The 24,548-nt window shown below is 41.6% G+C and overlaps 1 protein-coding gene across 2 annotated transcripts in view; it reads right to left on the bottom strand.

The window, feature by feature from the left end:
• Plcb1 (phospholipase C beta 1) overlaps positions 1 to 24,548 on the bottom strand; it is a 712,575-nt gene that overhangs the window by 96,703 nt on the left and 591,324 nt on the right. For both annotated transcript variants that reach the window (NM_001077641.2, XM_087648496.1), the window contains 3 exon segments: positions 14,065 to 14,245; positions 19,936 to 20,155; positions 22,459 to 22,512. In NM_001077641.2, the coding sequence (NP_001071109.1) occupies positions 14,065 to 14,245; positions 19,936 to 20,155; positions 22,459 to 22,512 (455 nt within the window).

Here is a 24,548-nt window from a genome sequence, read left to right as displayed (position 1 = left end):
CTGGAGGACTTTAAGAAAGACGTGAAGAACTCCCTTAGAGAAACACAGGAAAACATTAATAAACAAGTAGAAGCCTACAGAGAGGAATCACAAAAATCCCTGAAAGAATTCCAGGAAAACACAATCAAACAGTTGAAGGAATTAAAAATGGAAATAGAAGAAATCAAGAAAGAACACATGGAAATAACCCTGGATATAGAAAACCAAAAGAAGAGACAAGGAGCTGTAGATACAAGCTTCACCAACAGAATACAAGAGATGGAAGAGAGAATCTCAGGAGCAGAAGATTCCATAGAAATCATCGCCTCAACTGTCAAAGATAACGTAAAGCGGAAAAAACTACTGGTCCAAAACATACAGGAAATCCAGGACTCAATGAGAAGATCAAACCTAAGGATAATAGGTATAGAAGAGAGTGAAGACTCCCAGCTCAAAGGACCAGTAAATATCTTTAACAAAATCATAGAAGAAAACTTCCCTAACCTAAAAAAAGAGATACCCATAGGCATACAAGAAGCCTACAGAACTCCAAATAGATTGGACCAGAAAAGAAACACCTCCCGTCACATAATTGTCAAAACACCAAACGGACAAAATGAAGAAAGAATATTAAAAGCAGCAAGGGAAAAAGGTCAAGTAACATATAAAGGCAGACCTATCAGAATCACACCAGACTTTTCGCCAGAAACTATGAAGGCCAGAAGATCCTGGACTAATGTCATACAGACCCTAAGAGAACACAAATGCCAGCCCAGGTTACTGTATCCTGCAAAAACTCTCAATTAACATAGATGGAGAAACCAAGATATTCCATGACAAAAACAAATTTACACAATATCTTTCTACAAATCCAGCATTACAAAGGATAATAAATGGTAAAGCACAAGATAAGGAGGCAAGCTATACCCTTGAAGAAGCAAGAAACTAATCGTCTTGACAACAAAACAAAGAGAAGAAAAGCACACAAACATAACCTCACATCCAAATATGAATATAACAGGAAGCAATAATCACTATTCCTTAATATCTCTCAACATCAATGGCCTCAACTCCCCAATAAAAAGACATACTGGATACGCAACGAGGACCCTGCATTCTGGTGCCTACAGGAAACACACCTCAGAGACAAAGACAGACACTACCTCAGAGTGAAAGGCTGGAAACAACTTTCCAAGCAAATGGTCGGAAGAAGCAAGCTGGAGTAGCCATTCTAATATCAAATAAAATCAATTTTCAACTAAAATTCATCAAAAAAGATAAGGAAGGACACTTCATATTCATCAAAGGAAAAATCCACCAAGATGAACTCTCAATCCTAAATATCTATGCCCCAAATACAAGGGCTCCTACATACGTAAAAGAAACCTTACTAAAGCTCAAAACACACATTGCACCTCACACAATAATAGTAGGAGATTTCAACACCCCACTCTCATCAATGGACAGATCATGGAAACAGAAATTAAACAGAGACGTAGACAGACTAAGAGAAGTCATGAGCCAAATGGACTTAACAGATATTTATAGAACATTCTATCCTAAAGCAAAAGGATATACCTTCTTCTCAGCTCCTCATGGTACTTTCTCCAAAATTGACCATATAATTCGTCAAAAAAATGGGCCTCAACAGGTACAGAAAGATAGAAATAATCCCATGAGTGCTATCAGACCACCACGGCCTAAAACTGGTCTTCAATAATAATAAGGGAAGAATGCCCACATATTGAACAATGCTCTACTCAATGATAACCTGGTCAAGGAAGAAATAAAGAAAGAAATTAAAGACTTTTTAGAATTTAATGAAAATGAAGGTACAACATACCCAAACTTATGGGACACAATGAAAGCTGTGCTAAGAGGAAAACTCATAGCACTGAGTGCCTGCAGAAAGAAACAGGAAAGAACATATGTCAGCAGCTTTACAGCACACCTAAAAGCTCTAGAACAAAAAGAAGCAAATACACCCAGGATGAGTAGAAGGCAGGAAATAATCAAACTCAGAGCTGAAATCAACCAAGTAGAAACAAAAAGGACCATAGAAAGAATCAACAGAACCAAAAGTTGGTTCTTTGAAAAAATCAACAAGATAGACAAACCCTTAGCCATACTAACGAGAGGACACAGAGAGTGCGTCCAAATTAACAAAATCAGAAATGAAAAGGGAGACATAATTACAGATTCAGAGGAAATTCAAAAAATCATCAGATCTTACTATAAAAGCCTATATTCAACAAAACTTGAAAATCTGCAGGAAATGGACAATTTCCTAGACAGATACCAGGTACCGAAGTTAAATCAGGAACAGATAAACCAGTTAAACAACCCCATAACTCCTAAGGAAATAGAAGCAGTCATTAAAGGTCTCCCAACCAAAAAGAGCCCAGGTCCAGACGGGTTTAGTGCAGAATTCTATCAGACCTTCATAGAAGACCTCATACCAATATTATCCAAACTATTCCACAAAATTGAAACAGATGGTGCACTACTGAATTCCTTCTATGAAGCCACAATTACTCTTATACCTAAACCACACAAAGACGCAACAAAGAAAGAGAACTTCGGACCAATTTCCCTTATGAATATCGATGCAAAAATACTCAATAAAATTCTGGCAAACCGAATCCAACAGCACATCAAAACAATCATCGACCATGATCAAGTAGGCTTCATCCCAGGCATGCAGGGATGGTTTAATATAGGGAAAACCATCAACGTGATCCATTATATAAACAAACTGAAAGAACAGAACCACATGATCATTTCATTAGATGCTGAGAAAGCATTTGACAAAATTCAACACCCCTTCATGATAAAAGTCCTGGAAAGAATAGGAATTCAAGGCCCATACCTAAACATAGTAAAAGCCATATACAGCAAACCAGTTGCTAACATTAAACTAAATGGAGAGAAACTTGAAGCAATCCCACTAAAATCAGGGACTAGACAAGGCTGCCCACTCTCTCCCTACTTATTCAATATAGTTCTTGAAGTTCTAGCCAGAGCAATCAGACAACAAAAGGAGGTCAAGGGGATACAGATCAGAAAAGAAGAAGTCAAAATATCACTATTTGCAGATGATATGATAGTATATTTAAGTGATCCCAAAAGTTCCACCAGAGAACTACTAAAGCTGATAAACAACTTCAGCAAAGTGGCTGGGTATAAAATTAACTCAAATAAATCAGTAGCCTTCCTCTACACAAAAGAGAAAGCAGCCGAGAAAGAAATTAGGGAAACGACACCCTTCATAATAGACCCAAATAATATAAAGTACCTCGATGTGACTTTAACCAAGCAAGTAAAAGATTTGTACAATAAGAACTTCAAGACTCTGAAGAAAGAAATTGAAGAAGACCTCAGATGATGGAAAGATCTCCCATGCTCATGGATTGGCAGGATTAATATAGTAAAAATGGCCATTTTACCAAAAGCAATCTACAGATTCAATGCAATGCCCATCAAAATACCAATCCAATTCTTCAAAGAGTTAGACAGAACAATTTGCAAATTCATCTGGAATAACAAAAAACCCAGGATAGCTAAAACTATCCTCAACAAAAAAGGACTTCAGGGGGAATCACTATCCCTGAACTCAAGCAGTATTACAGAGCAATAGTGATAAAAACTGCGTGGTATTGGTACAGAGACAGACAGATAGAACAATGGAACAGAATTGAGGACCCAGAAATGAACCCACACACCTATGGGCACTTGATTTTTGACAAAGGAGCCAAAACCATCCAATGGAAAAAAGATAGCATTTTCAGCAAATGGTGCTGGTTCAACTGGAGGTCAACATGTAGAAGAATGCAGATCGATCCATGCTTATCACCCTGTACAAAGCTTAAGTCCAAGTGGATCAAGGACCTCCACATCGAACCAGACACACTCAAACTAATAGAAGAAAAACTAGGGAAGCATCTGGAACACATGGGCACTGGAAAAAATTTCCTGAACAAAACACCAATGGCTTATGCTCTAAGATCAAGAATCGACAAATGTGATCTCATAAAACTGCAAAGCTTCTGTAAGGCAAAGGACACTTTGGTTAGGACAAATCGGCAACCAACAGATTGGGAAAAGATCTTTACCAATCCTGCAACAGATAGAGGCCTTATATCCAAAATATACAAAGAACTCAAGAAGTTAGAACGCAGGGAGACAAATAACCCTATTAAAAATGGGGTTCAGAGCTAAACAAAGAATTCACAGCTGAGGAATGCCGAATGGCTGAGAAACACCTAAAGAAATGTTCAACATCTTTAGTCATAAGGGAAATGCAAATCAAAACAACCCTGAGATTTCACCTCACACCAGTGAGAATGGCTAAGATCAAAAACTCAGTTGACAGCAGATGCTGGAGAGAATGTGGAGAAAAAGGAACACTCCTCCATTGTTGGTGGGGTTGCAGACTGGTACACCCATTCTGGAAATCAGTCTGGAGGTTCCTCAGAAAATTGGACATTGAACTGCCTGAGGATCCAGCTATACCTCTCTTGGCCATATACCCAAAAGATGCCCCAACATATAAAAAAGACACGTGCTGCACTATGTTCATCACAGCCTTATTTATAATAGCCAGAAGCTGGAAAGAACCCAGATGCCCTTCAACAGAGGAATGGATACAGAAAATGTGGTACATCTACACAATGGAATATTACTCAGCTATCAAAAACAAAGACTTTATGAAATTCGTAGGCAAATGGTTGGAACTGGAAAATATCATCCTGAGTGAGCTAACCCAATCACAGAAAGACACACATGGTATGCACTCATTGATAAGTGGCTATTAGCCCAAATGCTTGAATTACCCTAGATGCCTAGAACAAATGAAACTCAAGACGGATGATCAAAATGTGAATGCTTCACTCCTTCTTTAAAAGGGGAACAAGAATACCCTTGGCAGGGAATAGAGAGGCAAAGATTAAAACAGAGACAGAAGGAACACCCATTCAGAGCCTGCCCCACATGCGGCCCATACATATACAGCCACCCAATTAGACAAGATGGATGAAGCAAAGAAGTGCAGGCTGACAGGAGCCGGATGTAGATCGCTCCTAAGAGACACAGCCAGAATACTGCAAATACAGAGGTGAATGCCAGCAGCAAACCACTGACCTGAGAATAGGACCCCCGTTGAAGGAATCAGAGAAAGAACTGGAAGAGCTTGAAGGTGCTCGAGACCCCAAAAGTACAACAATACCAAGCAACCAGAGCTTCCAGGGACTAAGCCACTACCCAAAGACTATACATGGACTGGTCCTGGACTCTGACCTCATAGGTAGCAAGAATATCCTAGTAAGAGCACCAGTGGAAGGGGAAGCCCTGGGTCCTGCTAAGACTGAACCCCCAGTGAACTAGACTGTTTGGGGGAGGGCGGCAATGGGGGGGAGGGTTGGGAGGGGAACACCCATAAGGAAGGGGAGGGGGGAGGGGGATGTTTGCCCGGAAACCGGAAAAGGGAATAACACTCGAAATGTATATAAGAAATACTCAAGTTAATAAAAAAAAAGTAAAAAAAAAAAAAAGAAAGTTTCCATAGAGGTTAGGTGATAGTAAGGAACCAGTGGGGGAAGAGGGGATCATCCAAGGAAGGACAAATAGTACAGTGTTATAAAGAGATAACAGGAAACTGGAATAGAAGGATTAAATGGTGGAGAAACAGTGTCCCCTTGATACAAAAGGACTCATGTATAGAAGACAAACTTACAGACTGGGACAGCACGCACAAGACGTATACAGGTTCAAACCAGACCAAACCCCTGCACTGAAAGGGGGAAGTAGACGCAAAGCCCTGCCCCTACTCTGGAAGTCTTTCGTATTCAGTAACTTCCGGGAAAAGCAAGGGAGCAGTCCACACCTGTGAGTAGTTGGGCCAAACAAAACAAACTCCATTTTCTTGTGTGTGCACTTTGTGTTTTGTCTCGTTTTTTCTTTTTCTTACTGGGTTGTTTGTTGATTTGTTTTGATTTTTGCTTTTTTTTTGGAGTGTATGTGTGTGTTTTGTGAAAGAAAGCTGGGTGCATAGGGAGGTGGGGAGAATCTGGAAGGAGTTAAATGAGGGAAAAGAATATAATTATACTATATTGCATGAAAATGTTTAAATAAAAAGATATTCTTATTTATACATTTATATTACTTACATTACTATTTATGAGTGTATATTTAAAATGTATATAATATAATATAATATGTAGTTATATTAATAAAAACAAACATATATTCTAGTTTCTACATAGAAACGAAAAGGAGCTAATTCTATTAGATTTGACTTAAAGAACCTGGCTAAGGGACCGCTCCTAGGAAGGTAGGTTCAGTTTAAGACACTAAGTTTTTCCTTCCCAAATTTCCTTTCTCCTTGCCCAGTGCCTTGGGGCCTTCAGGAGGTCCAGCCAGGTCTGCACTAATTTTCTGAGCCTTGGCTCAGAAAGATTCGGGTGCTGCTGGAGCCTAAGCAGGTTATTAAACTTCCTGGTACTTCAGGCTTCCCAACTCATAGGATCCCCTACTGCAATGTGGCTGTCCTATGGCCTGTGGCTGACCTCCATGTAGCTAATTTCAAATAACCAGGCTTTTTGTCTTACACTTTCCATTTTCCTCCTCCATGATAAGGAATTTGAAGTTTTCTTGCCTGAAATGTCCCTTTGAACATTAAGGGTGAGTTGTCCCTGAATTTCCATTCATGTTCATTCTTAAATTCTTTTACTACTGAGACTGGGAACCCCAATAGGGGATCCTAATTTCCCCAATGCCATATGGTGGCTCCACCAAGACTTGCCAAAGCACGTACTTGTGCCTTTTAGTTCTTTCATGGGCAGAGAAAGCACCCCATTCCTATAGCTCTAGATGGTGTTAGTATGTATGTACTCCACACTTGTACAGTTTCTTAAAATAATTAGGGAAAATCCAGTGGCAAACTGCACTCTCAAAAGTAAAGTAGGGATGGATAGAAACAGGCAGTTTGTAAAAAAGAGTAATCTGAGTGGCTGGCCAGTATCCATCCAGAAATATGACCATCCATGCTCATAAGTAAAGTTACATATTCTGAAGTAAACATTACGTCCCATGTTTTGCACTGGAAAGAAAAAACAAAAACACCACCAAACAAAGATAAACTCTTTCATGGCAAAGGCACAGACTTCAGACCATGCTGGTGATAAGGCATGTTGATAAAATCTTTCTAGGGGTTGATATGTTACTTAGCACCGTGGCTTTGTGGTGGTTTGTGTATGCTGGGTCTAGGGCATGGCACCACTAGGAGGTGTGTCTTTGCTGGAGTAGGTGTGTCACCATGGGTGGGGGCTTTAATACCCTTGTTCTAGTGGCCTGGAAGCCACTTTTCCTAGCAGCCTTCATATAAAGATGTTGACCTCTCAAAAAAAAAAGTAAAAAAAGAAATGTAAATAAAAAATATCCAAGAAAAAATATAGTAAAAAAAAAATAAAAGAAAGAACAGAAAAAAAAAAAGATGTTGAACTCTTAGCTCCTCCTGCACCATGCCTGCCTGGATGCTCCCACCTTGATGATAAGGGACTGAACCTTTGAACCTGTAAGCCAGCCCCAATTAAATTGTATCCTTATAAGAGTTGTCTTGGTCATAGTGTCTGTTCACAGCCATAAATAATTCACAATTGATAAACACCATTAAAATATGATATAAAATATCACTGATGGCCAAGTGCTAAATAAAAGGAGCAAGTTGTGAGCAGTCTATGGATTTATAGTGTGCGTGTGTGTGTGTGTGCGTGTGTGTGTGTGCGTGTGTGTGTGTGCGTGTGTGTGTGTGCGTGTGTGTGTGTGCGTGTGTGTGTGTGTTCAACTCCATTTTGGAATGATAGGAAAAGTGACAAAATAAAGCATTTTGACAATTGCTTCATTTATTGTTCTGCTATTAAAATCTTTTAATTATTTGTCATTTATTTTCTGGTAAAAATTGCAGCATTTTAAGGAAAGATAAATGACTTAGTTTTTGAGAAAAAAAAGATTCTGTGCGAAAGTCAGAAAATAAAAGGAAAAAACAGGTAACAGGACCCCAGCAAACAATGGTGAACACCCACTCTGTAATTATTTCTGGTGTGTGTATCTTAGGCAGGGCCACAGACGGGGAAGGTTCAAGAGCCTCACAGCAAGCTGGAGCACAGAGCCAGTCCAAATCATCAAAAGGAAGAGAGTGAGTTCTCGTCAGCTGCACCAGGAAGTCAATAATGACAACACAATTGTGTTTGAAGTACAGACTTCGGAGCCAATTCATATATCACACAAAATAAAGTTGTTTACTTCAGCAGTATTCTATGCATGCTTTTCTTACTGTTCCCTGCAGTCTAATGAACTGATAATCACTCTCCTCTTCATTAAACAGATTAATTCAGTGGTCACACAGCTAGCTACTCAGTGGGCAGCAGTGATCTGTGAGAGGGTATTTGACTCTAACTCCTGTATCATCATCACAGCCTACAAGCTGTTCTACTCATAGCTGGTGACAATCACTCAGAGCTCTGGGTTGAAAATGCATCTTTTGATCCTTTGGGATTGACAGGAATTGGAGGACAGAGGGCTGTGTGGGCTAATGTTGATTTGTCTTAGAATAGCTGCTGGTATGACAGACACGAGGATGTATACAAAGTTAAGACGAAAGGGAGAAGCAATGGATGAGCAGAGCGTATGTGAGGGGCTGGGGTTGTGGGCCAGTGCTTGCCTAGTATTTGTGAGACTCATATTCAGTTCCCAGCACTGAAAGGAAAAGGAAGGAGTAAGAATGGAAAGCAGGGGCCAAGCATCGTGACTGAGATACAAACCTATCAACACTATCACAAAACCCTAGCAACCCCTACCCCTCGACTGTGCGTGCTTTAGCTTTGAACGTGACATGGGGCTAACCATTGACGGTTACTGGAGATTATAATGTGGAACTCCTATCGATAGTTATTGCTTACTAGTGACTTTTAAAAGTAAACCTCACCAGTGATGTGGTACACAACTTTAAGCCTAGTACTCAGGAGGCAAGGGAAGGTGAATCTTTGAGGGTTGGAGGCCAACCTGGTCTACATAGAAAGTTCTAGACCATCCAGGTCTGTGGAACAGTAATGTAGTTCTCAGTTTGTATAACAGGTGGTTCCCAACTGCCAATAACCTCAGCTCCAAGAAATAGAATGTCCTCTTTGGGTCTTCATGGGGACACACACACACACACACACACACACACACACACACACACACACAGAGTATACTCTCATAGAGACGCATGAATAAAATAAAAATAAGTTTTTGAAGTTAAGATCTTATCCAAATAGCATAAAGAAAACACAAGGCTTCCTTCATGGCCCGGGTGCATAAGATGCTATTGGATGAAGCTTCTGTTCCATACTGGGAACCAGAGTCCTTCGTTCGGTAGTGTAAGCACTCAGGCTTTCCCTGGAGAAGTGCTGGGGCTCACAAACGTGAGTGGGTGGTGGTAGTGGGCTCCCTCTGTGTTTTCACACCTCCATACTAGAGCAAGACTTCCTTCTACTGTGAACACAGGCAGGCAAGCCCTGCAGGGACATACTCTGCCATGACAGACAGATGTCATCTGTCTAGCTCACTGATCAAGTTGTGAAGGGTACAGTACTTCCCATTTTAATTAAAGGGAACTTTAGGCGGGTTCTAAAATGTACTAATCTTGAACACAGACAGGTGTTTATCATGCTTCCTTGACTTGAGTGAATGCCGGGTCACCCAGGACTCAGCTGAAACACAAAACATGATATAGCAGATCTGGGATGGGCCCTGCACTCTGCGTGTTGAACAAACAGGTTCAAAACCTCAGAAGCTACCGTCTGTGCAAACTGTGTGTATTGCCTGTCTCCTGTGTTAATATGAACAATGGCTTCAGAAGCGTTTAACCGTTTACAGATTTAGTACATTGTTGCCACAGCTTCGCATTTCTGTCAGCTTACTGATGTCTTTATGACTGATTTCATATTAAAATTAATATGACTGTTAAAATTCTATGTCACGTACTCCTCAAGTGCATTTTACTTATTTTTGTCTATCATCTATCAGAATATTGGGCTGATGTTACTATTTTCAGTGGACTTTTGGTTAGGAGTTTATTGACATCGTTGCCTCTTAGTCTCTGAAATGCAAAAACTGCAACCCATGCACTTCTCACCCTAAAGCATTTTAGGAAATGAAATAGCTTCTCTTTAAATTTCCCATCACCCTTGTACCTGGGGCCTGCACTTTGCATTTGTCTGATTTAGCCTGGGTAGGTGACTCATCATCCAGACACACTGCCAAAGATAAAACTGTCACTTTCAGCCAGCTTTCACTCAAAAAATTCTCGGGCAAACCAATCTCCAGGTATTACATTCGGAATTGGAAAAAAAAAGTCTGGCATTCGTTTTGGAAGTAGAGTGATGGAGTGTGAACTGTGGAAGCCAAATGGCCTTGCAATAAGCTGTAAGCTTCCAAGTCTAAGGAGTCTGGGTCTTAGCGTTCTTAACAAAGGCCTCCATAAGTGGTTTATCTGAACTCCAGGCTCACAAACACGGTGGTGAGCCAGTGAGCATTTTGAGAGGGTTGGTTAACATTTGACCTGACCAGGGCATGTTGATCTGGATACAGATTCATCTTTTATGAGAAATTAGTTCTACAAAGTGTGTATTTCCTTCCTTCAGTGGAAGGGAGCGGGCATAAGTTCTAGCATCCCACCTCTGCCAGAACATTGATACCTCCCACCCCACAGGAAGGGGACTCAGCTGCTTTCTACATTCCTCATTGCACTCCTCCATGCTGAATGGGCAAAGTAGTTTTTCCTTTCGGGATGCTAAAAGTTAGAGTGTTGCTTATGATGATGGTTGGTCATGATTTTGCATTTATGTGATATGTGAGACAATGTTCCTAGAGGAGAAAGAGAGAGAGAGAGAGAGAGAGAGAGAGAGAGAGAGAGAGAGAGAGAGAGAGAGAACAAGCCATCAAAAAGAAATACATGGCTATATATGCTTTGCACAAGCAAGAAACACAAAGCAAGCCCTTCACAAAACATTGGCCTACAACCTGAAGCAGGAGAGGAGGCTGTGTTGTATTTAGGAAGCAGAGAATCTACAGGCAGATGGCCAAAGTTCAAATCACAGATGTACCACTTTCTAGTCATAACACCTTGGAAAAGTCACCACATAGAAAGAGCGCAGACAAAAATCCTGAAAGGTAATGAGTGCTCTGAAGAGTAAACCCAATGTGATTCCTGTAACTGACTTAGTCATGCAGTACATGGGCCACCAGTGGATATTCAACATGTAACTGACTTAGTCATGCAGTACGTGGGCCACCAGTGGATATTCAACACACAGCTGTGTCTTCATTGTTATAGTCTGGAGTTCCAGCCATAACTTACTGGAGAACATCAGATAGTAGTGGTTGGATCTGGAAGGACAGTTGTCATCTATTATTAAAGCTAACTTTGGCCCTCTGGCATCTGTCAAGGGAGTCCCTCCTTCACCTCTATCCCACAGCCCTCTCAAGTATTCTTTTACTGCTTCAATTTTTGGAAAAATAATAATTTATATTTTTTATGCGTGAGTATCAGTGCCTCAGTATATGTCTATACACCATATGCAGGCAGTACCAGTAGAGTACAGAAAAGGCATTGGCTGCCCCAGAACTGGAGTTACAAGCAGATGTGGGCGCTGGGAACAGAACCCAGATCCTCTGGAAGACCAGTCAATGCTCTCAACTGTTAAGCTACCTGTCTGGCCCATTATAGTTCACTAGTCTACCCACAAGGCAACTCACTTAAAGTTAAAAACACTTCCTTGAACTTATTTAAGTTCTAGGATCTTAAATAAATTTAAGTTCCACGTCCTCAAAAGGGGCTCCTGGGACAGAATTGTCACTAAGAACCCATTCTATGAAAGACTGCTGAATTAGAACTTATGACAGGGCCTCAATCAGAGTTTTAACCAGCCTTCCAGAGGATCCTGATGTATGCCTTAAGTTGAGAATAACAGGCCAAGTAGAATATGATTTTTGGATAGGTAAGTCATGTGATTCTGACTTTTTAATTTTGTATTGTCATAAAGGATCCAGGATGAAGGCCAAAGCCTCACACCGAGTCACCTATCACACAGTATGCTTTCTTTTACAGTTCAGGTTAGCACATAAAACAAGGGGGTTCATTGTTAAATTTTCAGTCACATGTCCCACTGTGTCTTATCTATAGCCAATCCTCCTCCCTTCCCCCATCCTTCTTCTCTACCTCTAGCTGATCCTTTCTTTCCTCCCAAACAGTATCGTTCCTGTGTTCATGAATTGTATTTATGTGTTTGTGTGTACATGTATATACATACATACATACATACATACATACATACATACATACATACAGTCATGCATGGCTTATTCACAAACCTAGCTTCTATGAGAGAGACGAGCTATTCTCCCTCTTTCTCCATTAACTTTTCTTGTTCTCCTCCTGCCCTCCTTTCCCATTCCTTCCCCATTTAGAGCCCCTGCTCTCTTTTCATGTCAAATGTTTATAATTAAATCATACATGAGAGAGAACATGTTCTATGTCTTTTGGAGTCTGGATTATCTAACTGAACCTGACAATCTCCAGTTATACCCATTTTCCTGCGTGTGAAATAACTTAATTCTTCTCTATGCCAAATAACTCTCTGGGTGTTATTTACATTTTCTCTAGCCATTCCTCCTCCTCCTCCTCTCCCTCCCCCTCCTCCTTCTCCTCCCCCTCCCCCTCTTCCTTCTCCTCCTCCCCCTCCTCCTCCTCCTCCCCCTTCTCCTTCTCCTTCTCCTTCTCCTCCTCCTCCTCCTCCTTCTTCTTCTTCTGACTAATATCTTGGCCATTTCCTATTTACAGACTGCTGTGAATAGAGCCAAGATAAAAATGAATGAGCAGTCATCTCTGAGATGTGTTGAGTTAGGATTCCTTTGGGTAGTTGAGTCATACAGGAATGCTGAGTTTGGTTTTTTGAGGGCTTGTGTAACTGATGCCCATAATGGCCACACTAGGTTACCTTCCACAGCAACTTGTGACAGTTTGTCCTGTCTCACAACCTCACTAGTTATTTGTTGTCATCTGTTTCTAGCCATTCTGACCTGGGTGAAATGGACTCTCAAAGCAGTCGTAATTTGACAGCTGAAGATATTGAACATGTTTGTACCTTTATTGGCCATTTGTCTTTCTTCTTTGGAGAACTGTCTATTCAACTATTGTACATGTACTGATTCGATGGCTCCTTTTCATGGGGTTCAAATTGTATAGTTCTTTATAGGTTTTAATCACTTGTTGGACGTACAATTGGCCAAGATTTCCTTCCTTTTCTAGACTGTCTCTTCATACACAGTGAATTCCTTACATGGACAGACTCATAGCAACAGGATGGATAATCCTAGGAAAGCATTTCCTCGGTACACTGCCCTTTTGGTCAAGGCTGTTTGTTCAATACTTTTGTTTTGGGCATTAGCTTGTTTTCAGGGCTAGCACTTCATTCCTACATTCCCGTTGTGTGTTTCTGTGTGTTAAATATTCCTATTATTTATGAACGCATCAAAAACAGTATCAAGGATTTCGCTATCCAAGAGAAAAATATTTTGACAGGCAAACATCATCACTAACAAAGAGGGTGCCCTTCGATTCACAGGTAGCCGTGAGGCATTGAAGGAAAAACAGGACAATGAGAAGCATGCGGCTTCATCATGCCTGATCCTGAAAAATCTCAGTGATCCAGAAGTAGAAGTGAAAATTTACTTGCTGCCCATGCTTTACCTTTGAGAGATTTTTTTTTACTCCCTTGTGCCATCTCAAAGATGCTCTGAAACTAATCGATGCTCAAAAATAATCCAGAAAGGTAAAAAATGAAACGTAGCTCCACGGAGGGATTAGAGGAACTCCTCAAACGTGAGGAGGAGTGTTAGTGTACTGGACACTGAGAAGCCTCTGTCCTCTCCACGCTGGGGCGGTACGCTTCTCACTGTGTCCTGTGAGTTGTCTGAGAGCAGCAAACATTTGCTCCTCTGCAGAGCCCGGCAGCTGCACAAACACATCGTTCACACCTTCTGGCTTACCAATTTAATGTGCTCCCGCTTCTGGTACTTCTCACTGTAATACTGCTCTTGCCGAAGATTAAGCAGCTGCTGTTGTTGCTTGTCTTTCAAGTCTATCAACTTCTGAGTCATTTCTGCATCCAGGGCCGCGAGGTCTTGCTCAATGGCGGATGAGCCATGATCTGGGCTGCTGGGTTCAGATCTGCAAAGACACAGAGCTTGGCTCAGGAACTGTGCAGGCGATACCAAGTGATCGTGAGGCCCCGGAAGGCCTTCTCGCAAGGGCGCTGGGCTTGGGGGGTAAAAACTAAGCCACTAGAAGGAGAAGGTGTGAATCCTACATCCAGACAGAAGCTATTTTTGCGTAAAGGACTCTTCACGCTATATGGAGTGCTCAGGGGAGATGGTGGATGAAGGAATGAGAAAATGCTGTACTGAACGCACTGTCCGATGACGACTCAGAGACATTTGTAGGATTTGCTTGGAGATTAAGGGAGATGGGAGACAGGAAGGCATAGCTAGGACTCCAGGGTCTCGGCTTCTCCTGATCCATCTTTAGATATGAAATGTTTTGAGACTCTTTTGCTTTTTGATAGACAATCTGAAGAGTGGTAATCCTTCTACATCTTCCATCCAAACAGGCTCAAAGCCACTCCAGAGCCTCTAGAAATAGATCTTTGGGAGATCTGATACCGAGAAAGCATTTTTCCTCCCGGGGAAGACCATGCAAGCTTTCTTTAATCAGAAAAGTAGAATTATCTGTCCTATATTTCCTTTCCTCAGAGGATAAAAGGTTAACTCAGTGTTAGGGACAGAACCTGTATCAAGAGTTGGTGCTATGTTGCAGAGACACGATGTGTGTGATACTGTACTAGGTATGTCATTTAAAAATTGTCCTAGCCATCTTTAAATAAGAAATAGAAATGAGTGACACTGATTTTAATAAGGTGTGTTATAAGCTGGAGGAGAGATTAACACCTGTACTCCTAACATTCAGGAACTCAAAATAGATAGATTGTGAAGTGCCCCCTCAGTTACATGGCAATCTCTGGACTCAAAATAATAATTGTGTATATAAATATTAGCTTAACCAATTAAAGGAAGCCAAAAGATGTCAGACTTATTTCAGTTTTCTTTTTGTAACAGTCAGAGACATTTGGCATGTATTCCATAATTTAACTACATCATAGTGCTGATAAAATGCACTTTTTTCTTGCCCAGGTTAAATATAAATTTTTCCACTGAGCAATGCCTCTGGTCCAAATGAACCACATTTCAAGGGCCTGAGAGCCACATATAGCTCATGGCTCCTGTCTAAGATGTGTATGTGCATGAGTTTTTCAGCTTTCATAAAGTTTCTACAAACTTGCATAGGCTTGCTCTCCCTCTGTCTCTCTGTCTGTCTCTCTCTGTCTCTGTCCTTGCCCCCCCCTTTGTGTGTGTGTGTGTGTGTGTGTGTGTGTGTGTGTGTGTGTGTGTGTAGAGGAGGTATGGAGTTCTCTGCTTAGGGAACCTGGAATGTTAAACACACAGAGTTGTCCCTTCAAAGGAAGGGATTCATCATGGATATGGTTAATAGGCTGGTGACCTATATGTTCTTTGTGTGGATTAGACCACACTAGACCCTCTCCCCAGACACCATGAGCTTTATAAACCCATCTTTATGGAGGATATCATGTGCACTTTACAAAGAGCTTCAATGTAGTCCTGTCCAATCTCTTGTTTACTTTGTGCTTTGTTGTGCACATATCATTGAGTTAATTGTCAACAGAATGTTTTCACCAGATTACGCTGTGCTAAAATATGCCTGAAATAAACTACTTGCTGTCCTACTCCTTAAGACTGAACCAACACCTTACTTCATCATGTTGAACCAAACCACCTCCTTGCCTCCTGTGGATCATTACTCTGCTGGTCATGGTGGTCACAGAGACCATGCATGTGTGGATTCTAGTAGAACAGAAGGTTTTGGAAGCCCAGCCTGGCTTCCTCTACTGCCTCTTCAGACATTGTGGGTTCTTAAGGGCATGTACATAAACATGTCTCCTGTGATGTCATTTTGATGCTGTATTAGGAATTTTCAGAATATGTTACAAAAGCATGCAAGAATATAATGTGTGCGTCATTAAAGTGGAGTTCTTAGGAGGTAATGAGAGCAAATGTTGCCTTCTTGGACTGTGCAGAAACAGATAAATGCTGATTTAGCCTTCAGCTACCCCAGAAAGAGTGACACATTTCACCTGCTATCTTCTACTCTACCTTCTACCTCTGTTCAGCCTGGAAGGCAAGGTGATTTTTGCTACTTTTAAAAACAAGTGTTGCATGTTCATTGTGTTTTCCAGCTGAGCCCATGTTACATCATATGCCACAATATGGCTCTGAAGCTGCCTCCTGCTTCTCCCTACCTGGTGGGGAAGATGACTCAGAGCCCTGTAAGAGGCATATGCACCACAGCCTGCTGTGTGTGCTCCCTGCCATGGACAGGCGGCTGACACAGTCAGTTTCAAGATGACTTACAGAATTTCCAGCTAGAGAAAAAGGTTGTATTTCTCAGTGGCAATCAATCATTCCTCTCAGCCCAGCCCTTGAAAAACGTTAACGAGAGCCGATGACACGTTTCCAGAAAAGCTGTGACTGTGAAATCTACATCAGCTCCCTGCATCTCTGATGATTGTTGGGTCAAACTGACCACATTGCCCCATTTATCAGCTAACAGGAGCAATAAGGACATCTCACAAGAGTAATCTGTTACTCTTACCCTGTGACCCCAGCTCTGGGTAGGTTACTGTAAAATGTTACAAAACCGAGGCTACTCTTTGCTAGCTCAGGCCTAGCCTGAGCTATACAGAGTCTATATATCTCAAAAACTAACCAACTAACCAAATAAACAAAGGAATATTTTAATCCAAACTACAGAAAATCAAGTAAAAAAGGGAAAAATGACTTATAAGCGCTTCTTCCACTACTGTGTTATTTATTTAAAATCTCAAGTGTACATTGATACTAAAGGATACTATTAAAAATTATAGATCTTCAAAATTCTAAGTTTTACAACATTTTACAGTTTAAATTGTGTGGACTGGTGTTCATGATGATTTTAAAACAATGCCTTACACAATGCTATTAGCGTTCATTAAAGAATAAAAGTTTATGATGTAAAGCTGTTGTGATTAGCTAAATAAAACCAAGGAAGATAAAAATTCCATAAGAAGGCAATAGGAAAACTTGGTACCTTCGTGTTATTTCTAGTTCCCTAATTAGTAAACATTGAAGAAAATATTTTCGCAATAAAAATGAACCTCATTGATTAGAAAGCAAGAGATTATTTATCATCAACTAACTTGCAAAGGATGCTCCAAGAAAATACATGATCACAACTTAGCAAAGTAAACTCAAATAGTTAGAATGATTGCTGAGTAATCTTACTTGGCCTTTGCTGTGTCCTAAATAGAGTCATAGTATGGAGATATGCACTGAAGTGGGTATCAGTTTCTAAATGCTTTTGTGGGACCATGGGTACCCTTTCTAGAAACAGTCACATGCCAGGTCCCTAAGCAAGCATGCCACAGAACACAGCTGATGGGTAGGCACCGTGCTTTGGCCCCACTGTAGCCGCATCCTGTGCTCTGCTCGTGTTTCTGAGTAGGCCATGGTATGAGTGGGCTTCAGGTCCCTGATGCTGCACTGTGGTAGATGTCCACATAGACTTCATAGGGCTGCTGTGGGGAACGCACAGGGCGGTGCCCCTGAGTGCTTAGTGCCTCTGAGTGACACGTCCTTCTAAGAACCATAGTTTACCTGGAAACCTCCTTTGGAAATTTGCCTGTTGCAAATGTAAGAGTTTTGCTAGTTTAACATTGGATAAGGATGGGTCTTAACCTAGGGACTAGTATCTTTAGAAGAAAGAGAAAATGTTAGTTAGGGTTTCTAGTGTGTGATGTAAACATCATGGCCAAAAGCAGTTTGGGAAGGAAATTCTTACTTGGCTTACATTTCCTGGGTCAGAGTTCACTGGGAGAATCCAAGGCAGGAACTCAAACAAGGTGGGAACCTGGAGGCAGAAGCTGATGCAAAGGCCGTAGGTGGGGGATTGGGGAGGTGCAATGCACTGTCTCACTCTTTATGATCTGCTCAACAGCCAGCTTTCTTATAGAACCCGGAACCACCAGCCAAGGGGTGGCCTCGCCCACAGTGGACTGAATCCTCTCAAACCAATCATCAAGAAAATGCCCTTCAGGTTTACCCACAGCCAATCTTATGGAGGCATTTTCTCAACTGAGATTCCCTGCTCTCAGATGACTCTAGTTTGTATCAAGGTCCCACAAAAAAACTAGCTGGCAAACTGAGCTACATGGTGATACTCTGTTTCAAAACTCTAGGGTCTGGGTATCAGCTAAGTAATGAAGGACTTGTCCAGCATGGACAAGTTCATGGGATCCTCAGCCCTGCGATAAAAAATTAAAAACACAGGGCACTATTCTTTTCTCTGAGGTCATTCTACATCAAAATGCTGTTCCTCTTTTGGATATTCTTCATGGTTATGCTGCACGGTTATATTTGCTGTCCATTTCCCTCTCGTTATTGTGATGCTTTGGGTTTCTGTTGCTGTGATGAAACACCATGACCAAAACCAATAGGGGAGCAAAGGGACAAGTTCACCTTACACTTCCAGGTGACAATCTGCCATTGAAGGAAGTCAGGGAGGAACCTGGAGGACTTCCGGGTGACAATCTGCCATTGAAGGAAGTCAGGGAGGAACCTGGAGGACTTCCGGGTGACAATCTGCCATTGAAGGAAGTCAGGGAGGAACCTGGAGGACTTCCAGGTGACAATCTGCCATTGAAGGAAGTCAGGGAGGAACCTGGAGGACTTCCGGGTGACAATCTGCCATTGAAGGAAGTCAGGGAGGAACCTGGAGGACTTCCAGGTGACAATCTGCCATTGAAGTAAGTCAGGGAGGAACCTGGAGGAACGAACTAGTGCAGAGACCATGGAGAAACGTTGCTTCCTGACATGTTCCTCATTGCTTCCACAGCCTGCTTCCTTATAGACCCCAGGACCACTAACCCAGCACTACACACAGTAAAATAGCCCTCGCACATCAAACATTCATCCCTGGGACTCTAGCTTGTGTAAGTTGAGATAAAATTCACCAGCAAACATGCCTGCATATTTGCTATTTAAGGGTAAAATTGTATGCAATCATCGAATATCCACAGGGTACAAGAAATACAACAATAATATTACTTAATAGCTATGCTAGGCTTGTTTCTCTCTGCCACATTCTGAGTGTTTTGAGACACGAGAGAATGTACTGTGAGAGCCCCAGACCCTACCATATCTATCAGGTCATTATGGGTTTCAGGCCTCGAAAGGAAGCTGATGCTTCTTCTTCCTCATGGTAAGAAGTCTGTTCAACTAGATCCAAGGTATATAAGAACTCCATACCCACACTTTGGGAGCTGCTACAGTGCGTGTGTGTGCATGTGTGGGGTGTGTGTGTGTGTGTGTGGTGTGTGATCAGCTACATGATATTTGAGTGATGGGGCAGAGGCTCTGGAAGTATGATTGCATATCTACTCCAGAATTTGTTCAAATGAAGAAATCCATACCCGAAGTCCCAGGTATGCCAAAACCAGAGAAAGAAGGGTCATAGGAGTTCAGCCAGTCAAGACTAGCCTGGGAAAGGGGGAGGGAAGGATGGAGGGAGGGAGAGAAGGAAGGCAGGAGGGAGAAACTAAATTTAGCTTATGTGGACTGAAAAGACCCAAGAAGGTCACGGTGGAGCAGGTGCTGTCATTTTGCTCCCTGAGGTGGCTCAGTTAAAAAAGGTGTCGGCACCACACATAGGACATTAACTCCCTCGACCGCAGAATCTCTTTATCGACTCACTTCTTCTTGCTATCCTTTTTGGCGGACTTTTCCAAGGCTGCCCTCCTTCTCAAGTAGTCATTCTGAATCTCATTGTACTTGGTGGTATGCTCCTTGATGAGCTCGGTGGTTTTCTTGTGGTGTCTCTTGACCAGGTCTTTCATTTCTTTGTAGTGCTTCTTTTGAAGTTTCACGAACGATTTCTGTTGCTTGAGCTCTTCAATGGTCTGCGCCTCTACTTCTGCAACAGAAGAGCATAAGAGCTGAGTGACAGAGTGAACTGAGAGTCCAGGGTTAGGGAAGTGGCATTCTGTTCTGAGAGGGACAGCTCATCCCCACCAAGAGAGGCTAAAGAACACAGCTTAGATGTCAGAACTGTCAGACAACTGCTCTGGCTTACTTGCTAACCACTGTGCTAACCAAACTTTGCAGAGAGCCAATTCCTTTCTCTGGAGCTTTAAGGTTGGTTTTCCTAGAAGGAGAGTCTAGAATGGGGATTTGGGTGCCTGTGACTCACTGTGGACTGAGGGGAGGGGAAAGTGAGGAGGACACTGGCAGTGGAAACAACCAAGCAAAAGCAAGCACATCGATTTCAGTCTGACTTCTGAATGATCATAGAGGAACCCCAAGTGTGGACGGCATACCAGGGCTGGTCTACTCACGAGAAAAGAAGGCCAGCTTCTTGTGAATTTGGAGTGGTCAAAAAGGGAACGCAACCTTCTAGAGAGGATTTCCCTTTACACAGAGGGAAATTCTGCAGAGAAGTAGAAACTAGACTTTAATAACCCAGCCTCGCTAAGGCCTGGAATAGGATGTATCACATCGGAGGAGAATGGAGGAGGTCCCCAGCTTCATCCTTTTTAGGGATGATGGCATTCCTACTAAAGATTGGTCTGATGGTTAAATCAAAATAATTAAGGAAAATGTTTAATGGTTCTCAATCTTCCTAATGACGCAGTCCTCATGCGGTGAAATCCAACTATATATATTTTTGCCGCTACTTCATAACTGTACTTCTGTACTGTTCTGAATCATAATGTAAATATTTCTAGAAATGGAGGTTTGCTGAAGGAGGCATGACCCACAGGTTGAGAACCGCTGTGGAAGCGACTTGGCAAATAAACACACACGTTCAGCATCCTTCAGCAGACACACTAACAAGGGACACACCATAGGTTTCTCCCTACGTCTCAGGGGATATGTCAGTCAAGTGTACCAAGAAAGTGTCCTTTAATATAATTTTCCACAAAGGCTTCAGCAGGGCTAGTGGGTCACCTGTATGCCTGCAGTGTTTTATCCAATGTTGAGAAAAAAATGGTCAATGTGACAAAGTCCGACCTTAAATCACTTCATAGACACACGTCATCACTTCTATAATAAGCGTTTGTAAAACGCATTCTCACTTCTGAAGTCCCACATTAGCTTCTTATTACTTGTCCTAGAATTACAAGTTTGGGGGTTTGAGGAGCCTTTCAATGCATGCTGTCTTAACTCCAGTGAATTATTTATTTGGACTCAGTTAACTCAGAGTTCACATGTTTCCATTTCTCAATTTGAACTTTCTGTTTTGGGAACAACAGCACAAAAGATACCATAAATATTTGGAACTGTCAAGAGGTTTGGAAATAATATATATCAGGAACCATAGCAATGGTGAGAAATGGGTTGTGCATAAATGGGGATCAAAATGATAAATTTCTGTTGCTAAACATCAAGAGCTTTAAGCACTTCCTTCTCTTACCATGTGTCTGTCCTGACAACTACTTTTTCTTCCTTTAGAAGGAAGAAGTTGCAGAGAAAACGAGATACACGTAGTTAACAGTTTCCTCAGGCTCAAACTGACTCCTTACGGTTCACATTAATGATTACATTAAGAATTTATAATCCTGAGAAACTGCTGCTGTTTCTGGTAATCAATTCCACCTTAGAAAAAAATGGTTTCTAGAACATGAGCCATGGGTGGTTTAGAAATGGGACCCCCTCTTGCTCCGACCTGTAAGAAACAGACATTCTAAAAAACCTTTAAAAAATCCTCCAGGCAAAAAGCTATCCCTTGGAATATCCTAAAATGTAAAAGTATTGTTCATTTGCATAAAGACACATAACACTAGTGGGCAGGCTGTTCAGAGATAGCCGCACTTAGGGTGGTGGTGCGACCCTCTGTGTATTTACACACTTACATATTTTAACATAATACCTCACGGTCATGTTTTCTACATCAGTGTTGTGTTGCTTCCCATGGAAATCTTTAAAAACATGCTTTGTTGTCTTAAAGCTCCTCATAATTCCTCCATGAATGATTTATATGTTTTTTGGCGGACTATAACTGTGTGCATTAAATTCCTATATCCCAAATCCCTAGCCCTGCCCACTTTTGCAAAGCTGACAGGTTTCAGCGAGCATCACCAGGTAAAAAGCAGAATACTGCCAGGAGTCTAGGAACCTTCTGACGCCGTCCCTGACCAGGCGTAATCCAAGCCTCCCTACACTTACGGTGCAATGTTCAGTTGCCAAATGCCTTGAGGAGGAAAGGTTTGTACTCACCTGTTAACACGCTCTGAATCAGATCCTCTGTTTTGGCGGGTGCCTTCACAGACCCTGCAACCAAAAAGATCAAAGAAATGGCCTTCTCTGTCTTTCAGATTTTTATCTCATTTTTACAAGCATGTTTGCGGATGGAGGTGTGGCCATCGGGGTTTCATCTCCAGTACTGGGAGAGTTGTGCCCCTTGATTCTAAGTCTCTTTTTGAGACGATGGCTAATCGTGTTAGAAAGTTGTTTACAACACAATTACTTTTTTTAGTTTGTAACTTGGATTCAAGCCAATGGTGATGAATAATTCCATATATTCTCCATGTATAGGGAGACATCCCTTCACTCAGACCAAAACAAGAAATTCAATCTCAGCAGTGCTACCGCCATCTTCTGGCAAAATCAGGAATGGCATGATTAAAGAATGAATGTTGACCAAAGAACCTTTATCAACTCCAAAGTGCAAAGTGTGAGGTGTAATAGGGCATTTACACACCCTCAAAATGTCTCTCTTTGCACACAGGAGTGGGAAATTACACTTTCAGAGGGAAGCCATTTTGACTTAGGGGTAGTACATGTCAACATCACCTGTCCCCATCAAAATGCGTTAGGAAGGGTACAGCATCAAAACAGAACCCCAGTCTGAAGACAGGAAAACATTGTGACAGCTCAGAGCAAGCAAGGGATATTTTAAATAATAAAATATCAGGGTATAAGAAACAAGAAAGAGTTGAGGGCTGTTCCAGAGGGAAGGCAACTCTGGAGACATGGTGAACAGTGCACTGTGGGACCCCGAGTGCGAATCTACGGCAATACATAGAGCCTGGGGCAAGGCGGGCCGAGCTTAGAGAAGGCGAGCTTGCTTTGAAAGCTTGCTTTGTTCTTGCTGAATGCTGACTTAAGGGGAAGGGGAGAATTTATGCCACAGATTCTGTAATATTTTTTAACTGTCTCCTGCAAGCCAAATTATTTTTTAAGTATCACTTAAGAAGCAAAATGTTAAAATGGCAAATTCTCTTTTATTCCTAGAAGCAATAAACTCTAGTTCAGAAGCTCTGCAAACTTTTGCATGTGGTAAATAATACCATTGGAAAATGCTGTTTCTTGTGTATGGTTAGCCATCTCCTATTACTGATTTCATTGGCTTTCATAGGAGCAGAGTATCAGTTCATGCGTGGTTGATTCAAGTGAAGTAGGATGTGTATTTATAAAACATATTCTCAGGAAAAGCACCCTTGCACATCATTGAGAAGATCTGAATGTTACCAATGGCACATTCCACTATGACAGAGAAGAGAAAGGGCACAGTCCCACTCTAGTGTTTTATTTTATTCTCCCCCTGCTTTATCAACTGACTCAAGCGGATGGATCAAATGCATGCTACCTCTTGGCACTAGGTGACTCTAAAGCATGCATGAAGCTCAACCTGCCCTCAGGATGGGTTCTATGTGTTAAGAGAACACACACACGTACACACATACATACACACGGTCACCACCACTACTTACACATACACATATCCTACCACTCACATAATACACACACATATATGTACACATACAAACACATACATAGGTATCACACACACATATATATATATACATACAAACACATACATACATATCATATACACACACATATATATATACACACACACTCACATCCACCACCATCCCCACCATCACCCTACTCATACACACAAATTCATATAAGCCCAGCCCATATATATGTATATATAGATTTATACTATATATATATATATATACATACACATACAAACAAAAGATACATATCACACACACAGAGACAAACATCACACTACACCACACACACACACACACACACACACACACACACACAAAATTAACCAGAGTGAGCTGAAATGCTAATATGAGATGCATTGAAATTATATTCCTCTGAGAAGCAAGAGAAATGAATGCAGCGTTGGTTGACGCGTAGAAGCTAAAGCAGGCACTCCAGTAGTCACACATACCCTCTGACCTGGCTGTCCTCCACTAGCATCGTGCCCTTCGGGAAGTGCGTCATCACCTCCCAAATAAAACAACAACAGAGCATACCCTGTTGAGGACTGGGATGATGAG

Source organism: Rattus norvegicus, chromosome 3 (assembly GCF_021556685.1).
Source record: "Rattus norvegicus strain SHRSP/BbbUtx chromosome 3, alternate assembly SHRSP_T2T, whole genome shotgun sequence".
In the NCBI taxonomy this organism is placed as follows: Eukaryota; Metazoa; Chordata; class Mammalia; order Rodentia; family Muridae; genus Rattus; species Rattus norvegicus.
Note: the sequence above shows the minus strand (reverse complement) of the source record. Positions and strands in the feature narration are given on the sequence as shown.